Below are 12,887 nucleotides of genomic sequence, written 5' to 3'. Positions count from 1 at the left end.
ACAGCTACTCTGAGGTCACACATTGAATGTCCTGGAATATAAGGAAAGTTAAATGCCCCCTGAGCAGGTTCCTCGCCATTCAACTAGGCCCATCCTTGTAGCCAGTACTGCACAACTGGGCCATAGATTTCCTGGCTAGAAGCTGCCAGGGAGAGGGAAGGAGGGCAAGCTAAATATTGGGGACATATAAAGGTAATTTGGCTGATGGATAGAAATAAAAGTAGAACACAGGAAAGCGGGAGAGGCTATGGGGGCTTTCAGGGAACAGATAGCGGAAATAGAAACAGAAGGAAAATGGAGTTGCGAGTCACTGGCTGCAAACCGATGGAAATCCAGGGTGCAGGAGCATGGTGTGGTGCCGCCAGGTGATGAAGTTACATCACTTCATTTCCCTGGAAGTGACATTATACCTCTCTAGACATCGATAAAAACTCTATGGTAAACCCATAGAGTTTCTGATGATTCTTAGAGAGGTATGATGTCACATCTAGGTTTTCCAGCCACCAGAGTGCTGGTGGGCAATGGGACCTTGGGGTGGAAGATCTCTTGCCCCCAGAAGGCAAGTGCTGCAAATCCTTGTGGATTCTCCACTTGTCCCTGTATATACTCATCAGTCTTGAAATGCCAGTAGATGGCACAGTTTCATATGTCTTTATGAATATGTGCATGGGCATTTCACAAATAAGTGGAGTTGGGTAAGATTCATATTCACAGCAAAGGATTTTTTCCCTCCCACATAGTGAATCTATACTTAAAAGACTCATGAGGAATTAACCCTCTGCCTTAACTCCCTCCCATGTAACCCGCCCAATAAGAAGAATTTACAGTTTGATTTCCAAACATATCTGAATATGTGAATGATGTCTTACGAAAGCTCATGTTGAAATAAATGTTGGTAGTCTATAAGGTGCCACTGGACTTCTATTAAAGTCCAAACTACTCATGGTATATTCAGCCCTGTATTTACTCACATAATGCTTGTCCTGGAATAATGGAACATTACTCAGATGTTTGCTTTTATGTCCATTCAAAGGTTTTCTTGAGAACATTCTCTTATTTTTTCCTTACATACAGAAAGATAACCACAAGCTCTCAGAACAGAGAGAAGCTTTGACAGAAGGTCAGAATCCTCTGCCAATCTATGTAGCTCTTAATATCAAGGAAAACTACAGCACTGAAGACTATAAAGGTAAAGGTCAAACTGCAAAGGAAAGGGAATTCAAATATTTCTCTTTCATAGCAATGAAATAAATTCTGTATGAGAATCTGGTTGGAATCAACTATTCTTGAATTGCAAAATTATATTAATAAATAACAGTTTTAGGGCTTCAGGCTTCCCTCCCATGCCAGGCAGGGGCGGAGCCCAGCTTAAATCCCGGCCAATCTCACCCCCCAGAGTGATATCAGGACACCATGCATTGCTAGTCACCTGCCTCTCCCTCCTTCTGGGGGAGACAAAGTGGCCCCTACCTGCAAGCACCAGCTGGCCCCATGGGCGGAAGGAGCTTGGTTATGGTAGCAGTTCATTTAAGTTACCCAGAAAATCTACAACAGCTAATAAGTTACTGAATATTTTTACAATGTGTTCTGTGAACAAATACCTCTTATTTTAGCAAGTTAGCTATAGTAGTTTTAGTATATTTCTGGTTTTATAATGTGACTTGTTTACTAACTGTTTGGCTAAAACTTGAGGGAGGGGGATGAGATTGTAGCAGAGCTATGTAGCGAACAAGGATAGATTATGCTACCATTCTCCTGTGGGCTCCATTTACCTAGTAGTACCTTCTCACCCTCCTCCTTAGGGAGCAAATTTCCATCAAAGTTATTTGCCATAAATCTGTAGAAGCTGTAAATACTGATTTGCTGTGAAACTTGCTCCTAATGAAGACAAAACCTTGTTACTTCCTTTTTTTGGTGGTTCGTTCTTTCGCAATTCAACAGTGTATTAAAACGATTAATTGCTCAGGGGAAAAAAGGCTTTGAAACTGGATATTTTAAAACAGAAGATCTTCATACCACATGGCAAACATTCTTTAAAACTAAGAGCATTTACAAAAAGCAGGTAGATATCACACAAGGCTTTGCAGTTTAAAGGGGAAAAGTCAAAAATCCCGGTGGGCTCACCCAGAGCCCATATAGAACATAGACACATATTTTCACATAGATCACCATATTTATCACTGGCTAAAAATTTGGTTTAAAAGCTATCAGCTGTCAGATTGTACTTTGCTGGAAATTATTGTTTGCTACAAAGAAGCAGACATCTAGTACAGTATATCAGGACTCAGTTTCAAATCTCCACTCAATTGTGAAATTCACTGGTAACCTTGGGACAGAAAAGGTTGTATAGCCATTTTGCTCCATGCACAATCCATAAACCAGAACAAAAATCCATGGCCAGGAAGGCTCTGGCAACCCTATGTTAATATATATATATGTATGACTAACTAAATTGACACAAAAATTGAATACACTTTTGAGCTTTGCACTAGGCAGGATGCTACAAAAATTTTAAAAGGCGGAAGGGTGAGAAGCAGATTTTTCATGCCATGATGTTTTGATCTGTTCTTGCAGTCATCCTCTATGGAATACTGGTGCCAGTCTAAGCAGACAATACTGACCTTGATGGACCAAAGGTCTGATTCAGCATAGGGCAGCTTCATGTGTATACCAACAGGGTGACTTGTTCCTGGTGCAGACACAACAGCTGTTGGGAGAATCAGGCCCATTTGCTGCAGTGAAACCCTGCTGCTGTTGGCATGTAGACAGCACACCAGAGTTCACAGGGAATGGGAGGCATGATTACACTTTTCCTCTCTGCATTATATACATTCCTTGAGTTGCAGAATTTCAGTTAAAATTTATTACTAAAAAACCATGTTGAAATCTCTTACTGTCTGTATTTGTAGAATGGGTGGAATTTACTCCTTATGAGATTGGGTTCTTGAAATATGGAGCATTTGTGTGTCCAGAGAATTTTGGAAGTGAGTTCTTTATGGGTCGCATGATCAAGAAGCTCCCAGAGTCTCGGATAAGCTATCTTCATGGTAATGTATTGAATTATCCTATGGAACCAACTAGCAGTAGTATCCCCCTGTTGTAGTTTCCCTAACCTGCTTCCCTAGTCTTTAATTAGGAAATGCTTTCCTGACCAAGTTTAGGTTTGGGGGAGCAGTCAAGGAAACCTCCCTATGTGTTGATGAATGCTTAAATTTAATTCATATGTGTTGTAAACATGAACCACAGTTGTGGGGGGTGGAATGTTACATATAAGCTTTATGTTGCAGTCAGGTTCAAAAAAGTACCATGGCTCCAAGCCAAAAGTTTTATATTGGAGCCTGAGAACACTAAATGATCATGCCTCATCAGGGTTGCCAGGCAGTGCCATCAGGGTTGTGGTGCAACTGGCAGGAGGGTTGTCGGGGGGGGGCAGTGTCCCAGGAGAAAAATAAAATGATAATAATAATAAAAAAATAAGGCTTCAGCTAATTACTGGAAGTTCTGACTGTTGTGAGAAAAATTTTCATCTCTGCATGCTTTGGGGGAGGGGGGACTTTGCTTGCATGTTTATTGGGGTTTTTGCTTGCATGTCTATTGTTTATGTTTTCACTATCAGCATTTAGGAAATAGGCGTGTACTGTGTTGGTAAATATTAGAATATATTTTCTTTCAATAAAGATAAGTTTTATTTTAATAAGAGACCTTTCAGCGCTTAGTGGTTTCCAAGCTTACACCTCTGCCTTTGGTAAGGAGGCAACACTCAGGGGACACACGAACCAGAGGGGGAGTGTGGGGACACATTTTTCTCACAACACTGACCATGGGGAGTGCTTGGTGATTCCTAGAGCTACTTACTGGAAGTGACATGGGTAATCTTACCATAGAGTTTCTGGAAATTGTTACAGCTACCCTTGCCACTTCCAGGTACCTCTAGGAATCTAGGAAGTGACAAGGGTAGCTCTAGCAATTGCCAGAACTATGGTATGAGTACCAAAGAGTTTCTGGTGGTAATCTTACCATAAAAGGTTCGGGCAATTGCTACAGCTACCCTTGCTACTTCTGGGTAACTTTAGGAATAATCAGGAACTCTATGGTCAGAACTTCCTGTTAAGTACCCTAGGCCTTATTTTTCTTTTCCATTTTTCTCCCCAAGACCATCAGTGGGTAAATGGGATACCTATGCTCCATTGATCTTGGAACTACAATATACATGCCATTTTCAGAGAATATATTTCAGAACTTGTAAAACAGTTGCAATGGCAGCCAGTGTGATTCTAGGCCCAATTCAAAGTGCTGGTTTTTAACTTTAAAGCCTAAACAGTCTGAGATCAGGATATTTGTAAGAACACCTTCTTCCATACCAGGGATGCCAGGCCTCCTGCTATAGTGTTAAGTCTCTTGGCATCCTGCCTTGTTACCTGCTGGCACCTCCGGCACCACTGAGACAGTGCAGCTTTGTCATTTCTGGTACAAACTGCTCTACCATTTTGCAAAAACAGTACCATTGAGTTTTACCATAGAGTTTTTTCGCAAAATGCTAGTGCATCCAATGTGTCACTTCCAATTTTTACCAGAAATGACAAGTACGCCAGTGCAATGCCACACACTAGGCACCACCCCACATTTCCCCCCAGGGATGGCTGGCTTAGGGTTGCCAGTCCCCAGGTCCCAGTGGGGATCCCCCACTTTTTGGGGCTTCTGGCTGGCGGGGGAAACACTGCCCTCAAACAGCCATTTCTGGGTGTGACATCCCTGACATGATGACATCACCTGGAAGTGGTGTCATCACGTCAAGGAAGTCGCACATGATGCTCTGGTTTGAGGGCAAAACTCTATGGTAACTTTGGCCTAAAACCATAGAGTTTTGCCCTTAAAAAAGAGCGCCGCTGATGCAAAGACGTCACTTCCAGGTGGCGTCATCATATTGGTGATGTCCTGGAACACCCCCAAAATCTCACCCCCCACTGCCAGTGCAGTGCAGAGACCTGGCAAACCTATTTACATTCCTGCATTCAGTTAAGATTAGCATTGCAGGACTTGTTTTCTCTGCCCCCGGTAACTGAGGTTGTTGTTCAGTCGCACAGTCGAGTCCGACTCTTTGTGACCCCATGGACAAGATCTCGCCAGGCCCTCCTGTTTTCCGCCGTCCTCTGAAGTTTGCTCAATTTCATGTTTGTTGCATCTATGACACTGCCTAACCATCTCATCTCGGCCTTCCTTATAGTCCAACTCTCACAGCCATACATGACTACTGGGAATACCATTGCTTTGACCATGCGGACTTTTGTTGGCAGGGTGATGTCTCTACTTTTTATCATGCTGTTTAGGTTCGCCATCGCTTTCCTCCCAAGGAGCAGGCGTCTTTTAATTTCATGGCTGCAGTCACAGTCTGCGGTGATCTGGGATCCCAGGAACGTGAAGTCTGTCACTACTTCCACGACTTCCCCTTCTATTTGCCAAGGAGTGATGGGGCCGGATGCCATGATCTTAGTTTTTTTGATGTTGAGCTTCAAGCCCACTTTTGCGCTCTCCTCTTTTACTCTGAGCAAGAGGCTCTTTAGATCCTTTTCACTTTCAGCCATTAGAGTGGTATCATCTGCATATCTGAGGTTGTTGATCTTTTCCCCAGCAATCTTAATTCCCGCTTGTGATTCATCCAGGCCAGCATTTCGCATGATGTACTCTGCATATATATTAAATAAGCAAGGTGACAGTATACATCCTTGTCGTACTCCTTTTCCTATGCTGAACCAATCAGTTGTTCCGTATCCGGTTCTAACTGTCGCTTCTTGGCCCTTATACAGGTTTCTCAAGAGACATGTGAGGTGGTCTGGTACTCCCATCTCTTTAAGGACCTGCCATAGTTTGTTGTGATCCACACAGTCAAAGGCTTTAGCATAGTCAATGAAGCAGAAGTAGATATTTTTCTGGTACTCTCTTGCTTTCTCCATAATCCAGCGAATGTTGGCAATATGATCTCTCGTTCCTCTACCTCTTCGAAACCCAGCTTGTACTTCTGGTAGTTCTCTATCCACGTACTGTTGAAGCCTAGCTTGTAGGATCTTGAGCATGACCTTGCTAGCGTGTGATATGAGTGCAATTGTGCGATAGTTTGAACATTCCTTGGCGTTGCCCTTCTTTGGGATTGGAATGTATACTGATCTTTTCCAATCCTGTGGCCACTGTTGCGTTTTCCAAATTTGCTGGCAAATGGAGTGCAGCACTTTAACAGCATCATCTTCTAAGACTTTGAATAGCTCAGCTGGGATACCATCACCTCCACTAGCTTTGTTGTTAGTAATGCTTTCTAAGGCCCATTTAACTTCACATTCCAGGATGTCTGGCTCGAGGTCAGTGATTATACCGTCGTGGTTGTCAAGGACATCGAGGTCTTTCTTGTATAGTTCTTCTGTGTATTCTTGCCATCTTTTCCTAATCTCTTCTGCTTCTGTTAGGTCCCTACCGTTTTTGTCCTTTATCATGGCCAGCTTTGCATGGAACGCTCCCTTGATTTCTCCAATTTTCTTGAAGAGATCTCTAGTCCTTCCCATTCTATTGTTTTCTTCTATTACTTTGCACTGTTCATTCAGGAAGGCCTCCTTATCTCTCCTTGCTGTTCTCTGGAAATCTGCATTCAGTTGGGTAAATCTTTCCTTTTCGCCTTTGCCTTTCGCTTTCCTTCTTTCCTCTGCTATTTGTAAAGCCTCATCAGAAAGCCACTTTGCTTTCTTGCATTTCTTTTTCTTTGGGATGGTGGTGATTGCTGCCTCCTGTACAATGTCACGAACCTCCGTCCATAGTTCTTCAGGCACTCTATCTATCAAATCCAGACCCTTGAATCTATTCTTCACCTCTACTGTATATTCATCAGGGATGCGATCTAGGTCAAACCTGAATGGCCTCGTGGTTTTCCCGATTTTCTTCAGTTTAAGTCTGAATTTTGCAATGAGTAGCTCATGATCTGAACCACAGTCAGCTCCAGGTCTTGTTTTTACTGACTGGATAGAGCTTCTCCATCTTTGACTGCAAATTATATAGTCAATCTGATTTCGGTGTTGCCCATCTGGTGATGTCCATGTGTAGAGTCGCCTCTTAGGTTGTTGGAAAAGGGTGTTCGCTATGACCAGTGTGTTCTCTTGACAAAACTCTGTTAACCTTTGCCCTGCTTCATTTTGCTTTCCAAGGCCAAACTTGTCTGTTATTCCGGTTACCTTTTGACTTCCTACTTTAGCATTCCAGTCCCCTATGATGATGAGGACATCATTTTTTGGTGTTAGTTCTAGGAGGTGTTGTAGGTCTTCATAGAACCGGTCCACTTCAGCCTCTTCTGCATCAGTGGTTGGGGCATAGACTTGGATTACTGTGATGTTGAATGGTTTGCCTTGGAATCGGACCGAAATCATTCTGTCATTTTTGAGATTGTATCCCAGTACTGACTTTTGCACTCTCTTGTTGACTATAAAGGCCACACCATTTTTTCTACGGGATTCCTGGCCACAGTAGTAGATATAATGGTCTTCTGAGTTAAATTCGCCCATTCCTGTCCACTTTAGTTCACTGATTCCTAAGATATCGATGTTCAGTCTTGCCATCTCATTTTTGACCACATCAAGCTTACCTTGCTTCATAGATCTTACATTCCCGGTTCCTATGCAGTATTGTTCTTTGCAGCATCGGACTTTCCTTTCACCATCAGACACATCCACAACTGAGCATCCTTTCGGCTTTGGCCCAGCCGCTTCACTCTTTCTGGGGTTACTTGTACTTGCCCTCTGCTCTTCCCCAGTAGCATATTGGACACCTTCCGACCTGAGGGGGGATCATGCTTGGTCTGAGTTCTCTGCTGTGGCCTGTCCATCCTGGGTGGCCCTCCACAGCATAGCCCACAGCCTCATCGAACCACGCAAGCCCCCTCGCCACTACAAGGCAGTGATCCATGAGGTAGATGATTACAAAAAGCAAGGCTGTTTAGAATGTTAGAGACAAAAGCCAATAAGTCACATATGCAAACGACCTCTGTGTTCTACAAGGCAGTGATCCATGAGGTAGATGATTACAAAAAGCAAGGCTGTTTAGAATGTTAGAGACAAAAGCCAATAAGTCACATATGCAAACGACCTCTGTGTTCCGAGGCAAAGGCCAATGAGGCTGCATATGCAAATAACCTCTGTGTTCTGACTGGCTATGGGGGGGAGAGGAACAGCAAACTGTTTAGAATGTTGGAGGCGAGACTCAAGCAATGCAGCCAGTGGATAGGGACAGATTCTGAATGACACACCAGGGCGCCAACCAATTCCGGAGCGTGTGGAATGTTCTAGAGAAGTGCCACCACCATTCGGCTTTTATATATAAGGGAGATGGAAAGTTTTGATCAGACATGCTACTATGAGCTGGCTTCACTGTGTGTTTGCTTCGTGGTTGATCGTTGTGTCTCAGGCATATGCAGAAGTGTTTAACTGAAGCACCACTTCATTGTGACAGCTCCATGATCCCTATGCCAAGTACTGCAGCCCCTCTCAGCCTCCTGTGCTTTGCCTCTCTTGGAATACAGATTTACATGAGAGGAGCCCCATTGACTTCGGTGCATTTACTCTTGTGTCAATCATGGGATGCTCTCAAACAGCAACTTTTTTCTGTTAATACAGTTTATATGGGGGAAACTGGGATGGGGGATAGAGTTGCTAGCACCAGGCATGGAAACTCCTGGAGATTTGGGGATGCAGCCTGGGGAGGACAGGGGCCTCAGTGGGGTACAATGCCATAGAATTCACCTTCCAAAACATTCATTTTCTCCAGGAGAACTGATCTCTATAGTCTAGTGAACATATACCCCCCCACTTTAGCCAAGGTCCATGCCCAGAAAACCCTGCATATACTTTTGGAGACAGATATTCAGCCCAAGTTTGCTCAAAAGCAAGGCTGCCAGGATTTTTAAATTTTTACAGCTTTCCCCAAGTCTCCCTGTATTAGGGATGCCAGCCTCCCCAGGCTCCCTGCCAATGTGGGAGCCTAACTAGGGACTATTTACATGGCTTTCCCACCCCAAGAAACAGGAGAGAAGGGTTTGGGGGGGGGTTGTCACTCAAAAACAACTCCCTCAGGGGCTCCCAATCCTCACAGAATGTTTGGGTGCAGAAATGCACAAGTGGTGATTCTCAATCCTGGGACCAAGATCCACTTATGCACACATTTCTAACTGCATCCAAAAAAAGAAGAAGAAGCGCAAAGATGGAAGTGTGCGATCAGACTTCCCGGACAGCTTGAGCTTGCAAGAGAGTTCAGACATCTGGAAATGTGCAGTGAAAGTGCTAACATCTGTAAAGACCAGACTTTCCCTAGTGTCAAATAACTCCAATTCGAAGACGGGTCAGAGTGAGGTGCCAACAACTGGGGAACAGAAGGCAGATGTTGCTTTCTGATAGTGCACTTTAAATCCAGAAAGGAACAGCAATGACATTGGATCAAACTGCTTGTCTGACCACAGCCATAGTCTTGTAGTCTTGTTGCACGGGAGAGTGTGGTTGAGCAAGATGAAAGAACGCTCATTCTTATTTGCTTTCAGAACTTTATTAAATCTATTCTTTGTGAACTCACCCTAACTCTGATACCACTCTCCTTTCTCAGGAATGTGGAGCAGCATATTTTCAGTGAACCTCATATATCTCTTGAACTATGTTAATGATTCAGAAGAATTCTGGCACAGATGGACTCGAGACAAAATCATAGATCTTGGTTGAGTGATTTTCTTGTTTCTGTTTTAGCCTTCTCTCTATTTTTTTAAATTATTTTGCTTTTAATTATCATAATACAAGTTTATACAAAACATCATAACAAAGGAAGGAATAACATTTAAACTAATTTATCAAAGATAACCTACAATATGCCCTGGGCCTGGCCTGTTTGTGTGTGTGTGTGCACGTGTTATATCTATTGGTTGTGTGCCTATATTGTGTCAGTCTACAGTACGGACATACAACTGATGTAAATAATGTGTGGAAACCCCCAGGACTTGGCTACAGTGACCTATGCAATGGTCACTTTGAGGCTTAATTACTGTAACTTGCTTTATGCGGGCTTGCCCCCATGACTGATCTGGAAACTCCAAGTAATCCACCCTGAGCCCGTTTGGGGAGGGCAGAATAAAAATCTCTAAATAAATAAATAAAATAAATAAAACGTGTACTCATAAAGAAAGTACAGATATATAACAGATAAAAGGTTGCTACTCCGCCAGGATGTCCTAATAATGTTGAGGCTCAGCTAGGAATGTATAGTTGAATATGGACCCAAACTATCCAGTTCCACATCGGATGGTGAAATTTCTAGTTTCCCCCAGCACAACTCTATAATCCTGTGCATACTCACTAATAAGGAAGTCCATTAATCTAAGTAGATTTATCTCAAATTCAACATGCTTTGTGAATATGTGTGTTCCACAGTCTTACAAATGGTGCTGTTCTTGTAGGATGTTTGTGAATCCTTTCTTAACCAGCACTGTATTATGGAAAAGTGAACCCCAAATCTCTGTTACTTTTTATGTTCTATTTCAGATGAAGATCCTGATTTGCCTACGAGGCCATATGAGCTGAAAACCCACATGTATGTCCCTGCTGGAAATCTTTCCAGTGCATTTCGAGGGGTCTTGACAGATCGCCTTTCTGTTGCCCAATATCACAATTTTCTTAAGGGTTTACAGCTGCATAACAATTACTTGGAGAATGAAGAGTTTCAAAGATGGAAAGGTAAAAAGGTGCATGCATGCCAGAGTGGATCTTTGGGGAGTGCAGGTGACTACAGCAGGAAAAGGGAGGAAGGAAAGATCCATTCTATAATCAGAGCTCTACTTGCAGTTCTTTAGATCTTGCCTAATGGGTGAGGAAGTTCTAGGCAGTGTTCACATGCGCAAGATAATGTGTGCGGGAGGGAAAGTGAGGCTATTTGTTCCGCATGAATTTGACCCGCATTTGTGCGATCACACAGTCCCTGGGAGCTGTGGGGGCAGCCCGCCACTGCATGTTCAGACGCAACCGCGGGTGAGTCGGTTTGTGGTTTTTTTGCCATGTATTTCCGGTGCGCTTCGATGAGAGATTGATTATTCGCATCTCTGCACTGAGTGCTCCCTATGCAGTGTGCGATGATGTGCATACTGAAATGGGGGGGGGGAACAATGGCATGGAGGCTGGAGGCCCGATCAGACCATCCTGATGCCATGAGAGCACACTGCCGTGATCACACAGGCAGGGGAAAATCCATTCCTGGCCCGTAGCAAACCCATTTGCTACTGGACTTTCCCTGGTGTCTTTTTACTCCGCTTCTGCAGCGGAGCAAAACAAGTTGCCGATAGTAGCACGCGAGGGCGTAGACTTTCCAATTTCCTGGGGGGAGGGCTGGGGCTGGGCCAGAGGCATTGCTGTGCCAGGTCCTTAAAAGAACCGAGGCCCAGTGACATCATAGGGAGGATCCAGTGACATCACAGGCCATTGTCACTATTTATGGAGGCAGAGCCATGTAGGATTTAGGAAGGGGTTCTCCAGAAATTTAGGGGGACCTGGAAACCCTTGCGAACCCCCCTAGCCAGGCCCAACGGCTCAGAAACAAAGCATGGCATGGGCAAAATCCTCTACATAAAACCCTGGAGAACCACTGCCAGTCTGAGTAGACAATGATGACACTGATAGACTGATGGTAGAAAAATCATGCTTTGTGTGCCAAAGGATAAAGGTTTAAACTGAGAAGGTCTAAGAAAACAGGTGTTGAAAAGGATCTGTCTCTGTCTGAATCTCTAGAGATCACCTGCATCAGAGCAGACCATGCTGAAGTAGATGGACCAATGGCATGAAGACCAGTGTGGATTGAGGAGACCCATGTTCAGATCTACAGATCTACACTTTGCATGACACTTACTTGGTGATACTGGGACAGTTAGATTTGAGTCCAAAAGCAGATTAGAGACCAACAAGAGTTTCAGGGAATATGTTTCAAAGAGTCAAAACTCCCTTCATCATGCTGGGTGATATTGCCATTGTCGTGAGGTCAATATAAGGGAAGGGAGACTGGAGGAAGGGTGGGATAAAGAGGGGATTGACAGACAACATGTGAGCAGCAGAGTCCGTTGGGATGGAAGAGGAATTTACAGGGGGGAAATAGCACCAACTGATGTGACTAAGAAAACAGATCTTCCCAAACTAAAGCATCATAAATTATAGCATGAACATGAACCTATATTGTGATGCATTAAGTGATGTAGCAGTGGAGACAAAACCTCTAGTGGTATTTAGTTGAACTTCCTGGACAGGCAGAGGGTTGCCACTGGCCAAACTGCTCTGACTTTAGAGAGTTGGGACAAGCAGCAAGGCTGGAGGAAGGGGATGTAGATCCATGGTTATAGAAAAGAAGGAGTCTAGGACCTGAGAAAACAAAGCGGTCCAAATGAAGCACGTCATAGAAAGCTGTACATAGTTGAGAGGAATTAGAAAGGAATGGAGATGCACAGTTGGTGTGAAGTACATTTTAGAAATTATAGAAACAGCATAGAAGTTTCTTAGGTGGGGTTAGCTACAATGCTATTGCAAGGTCTGTGTGATACAATAGGGGAGGCAGTCCACAGAAACCTGTATTACATTTTCAGACTCTCTCTCTCTCATATACTTTAATCTCATATACCCTTCCTATAACAATTCCTCATCAGAGGCATCCTACTTAGATCTATCCAAGGGGGCCTACTCCCAGGGAAGTGTCCTCAGGATTGGACTATAAAGAGCTCTTCCTCATCAGTCTAACAGAGACATCCTACTGAGGTCTATCCAAGGGGCTTACTCCCAGGGAAGTGTCCTCAGGATTGGACTATAAAGAGCTCTATTCAAATCCTTAACCACTGAGCTTGCTAA

General features: G+C 43.7%; 1 protein-coding gene across 1 annotated transcript in view; it reads left to right on the top strand.

Moving 5' to 3' along the window:
- Window positions 1–12,887, top strand: part of LOC107119842 (cytosolic phospholipase A2 epsilon-like) — a 78,330-nt gene that overhangs the window by 59,374 nt on the left and 6,069 nt on the right. The window contains exons 16-19 of the mRNA XM_015422456.1: window positions 1,075–1,189; window positions 2,910–3,047; window positions 9,625–9,732; window positions 10,551–10,742. Coding sequence (XP_015277942.1) covers window positions 1,075–1,189; window positions 2,910–3,047; window positions 9,625–9,732; window positions 10,551–10,742 — 553 coding nt within the window. The remainder of the gene's footprint in view (window positions 1–1,074; window positions 1,190–2,909; window positions 3,048–9,624; window positions 9,733–10,550; window positions 10,743–12,887) is intronic.

The sequence above is a fragment of the Gekko japonicus genome, unplaced genomic scaffold (assembly GCF_001447785.1).
Source record: "Gekko japonicus isolate JY-2015 unplaced genomic scaffold, Gekko_japonicus_V1.1 scaffold1214, whole genome shotgun sequence".
Lineage (NCBI taxonomy): Eukaryota > Metazoa > Chordata > Lepidosauria > Squamata > Gekkonidae > Gekko > Gekko japonicus.
The sequence above is the reverse complement of the archived record's forward strand: the minus strand, read 5'-3'. Positions and strand labels throughout refer to the sequence as shown.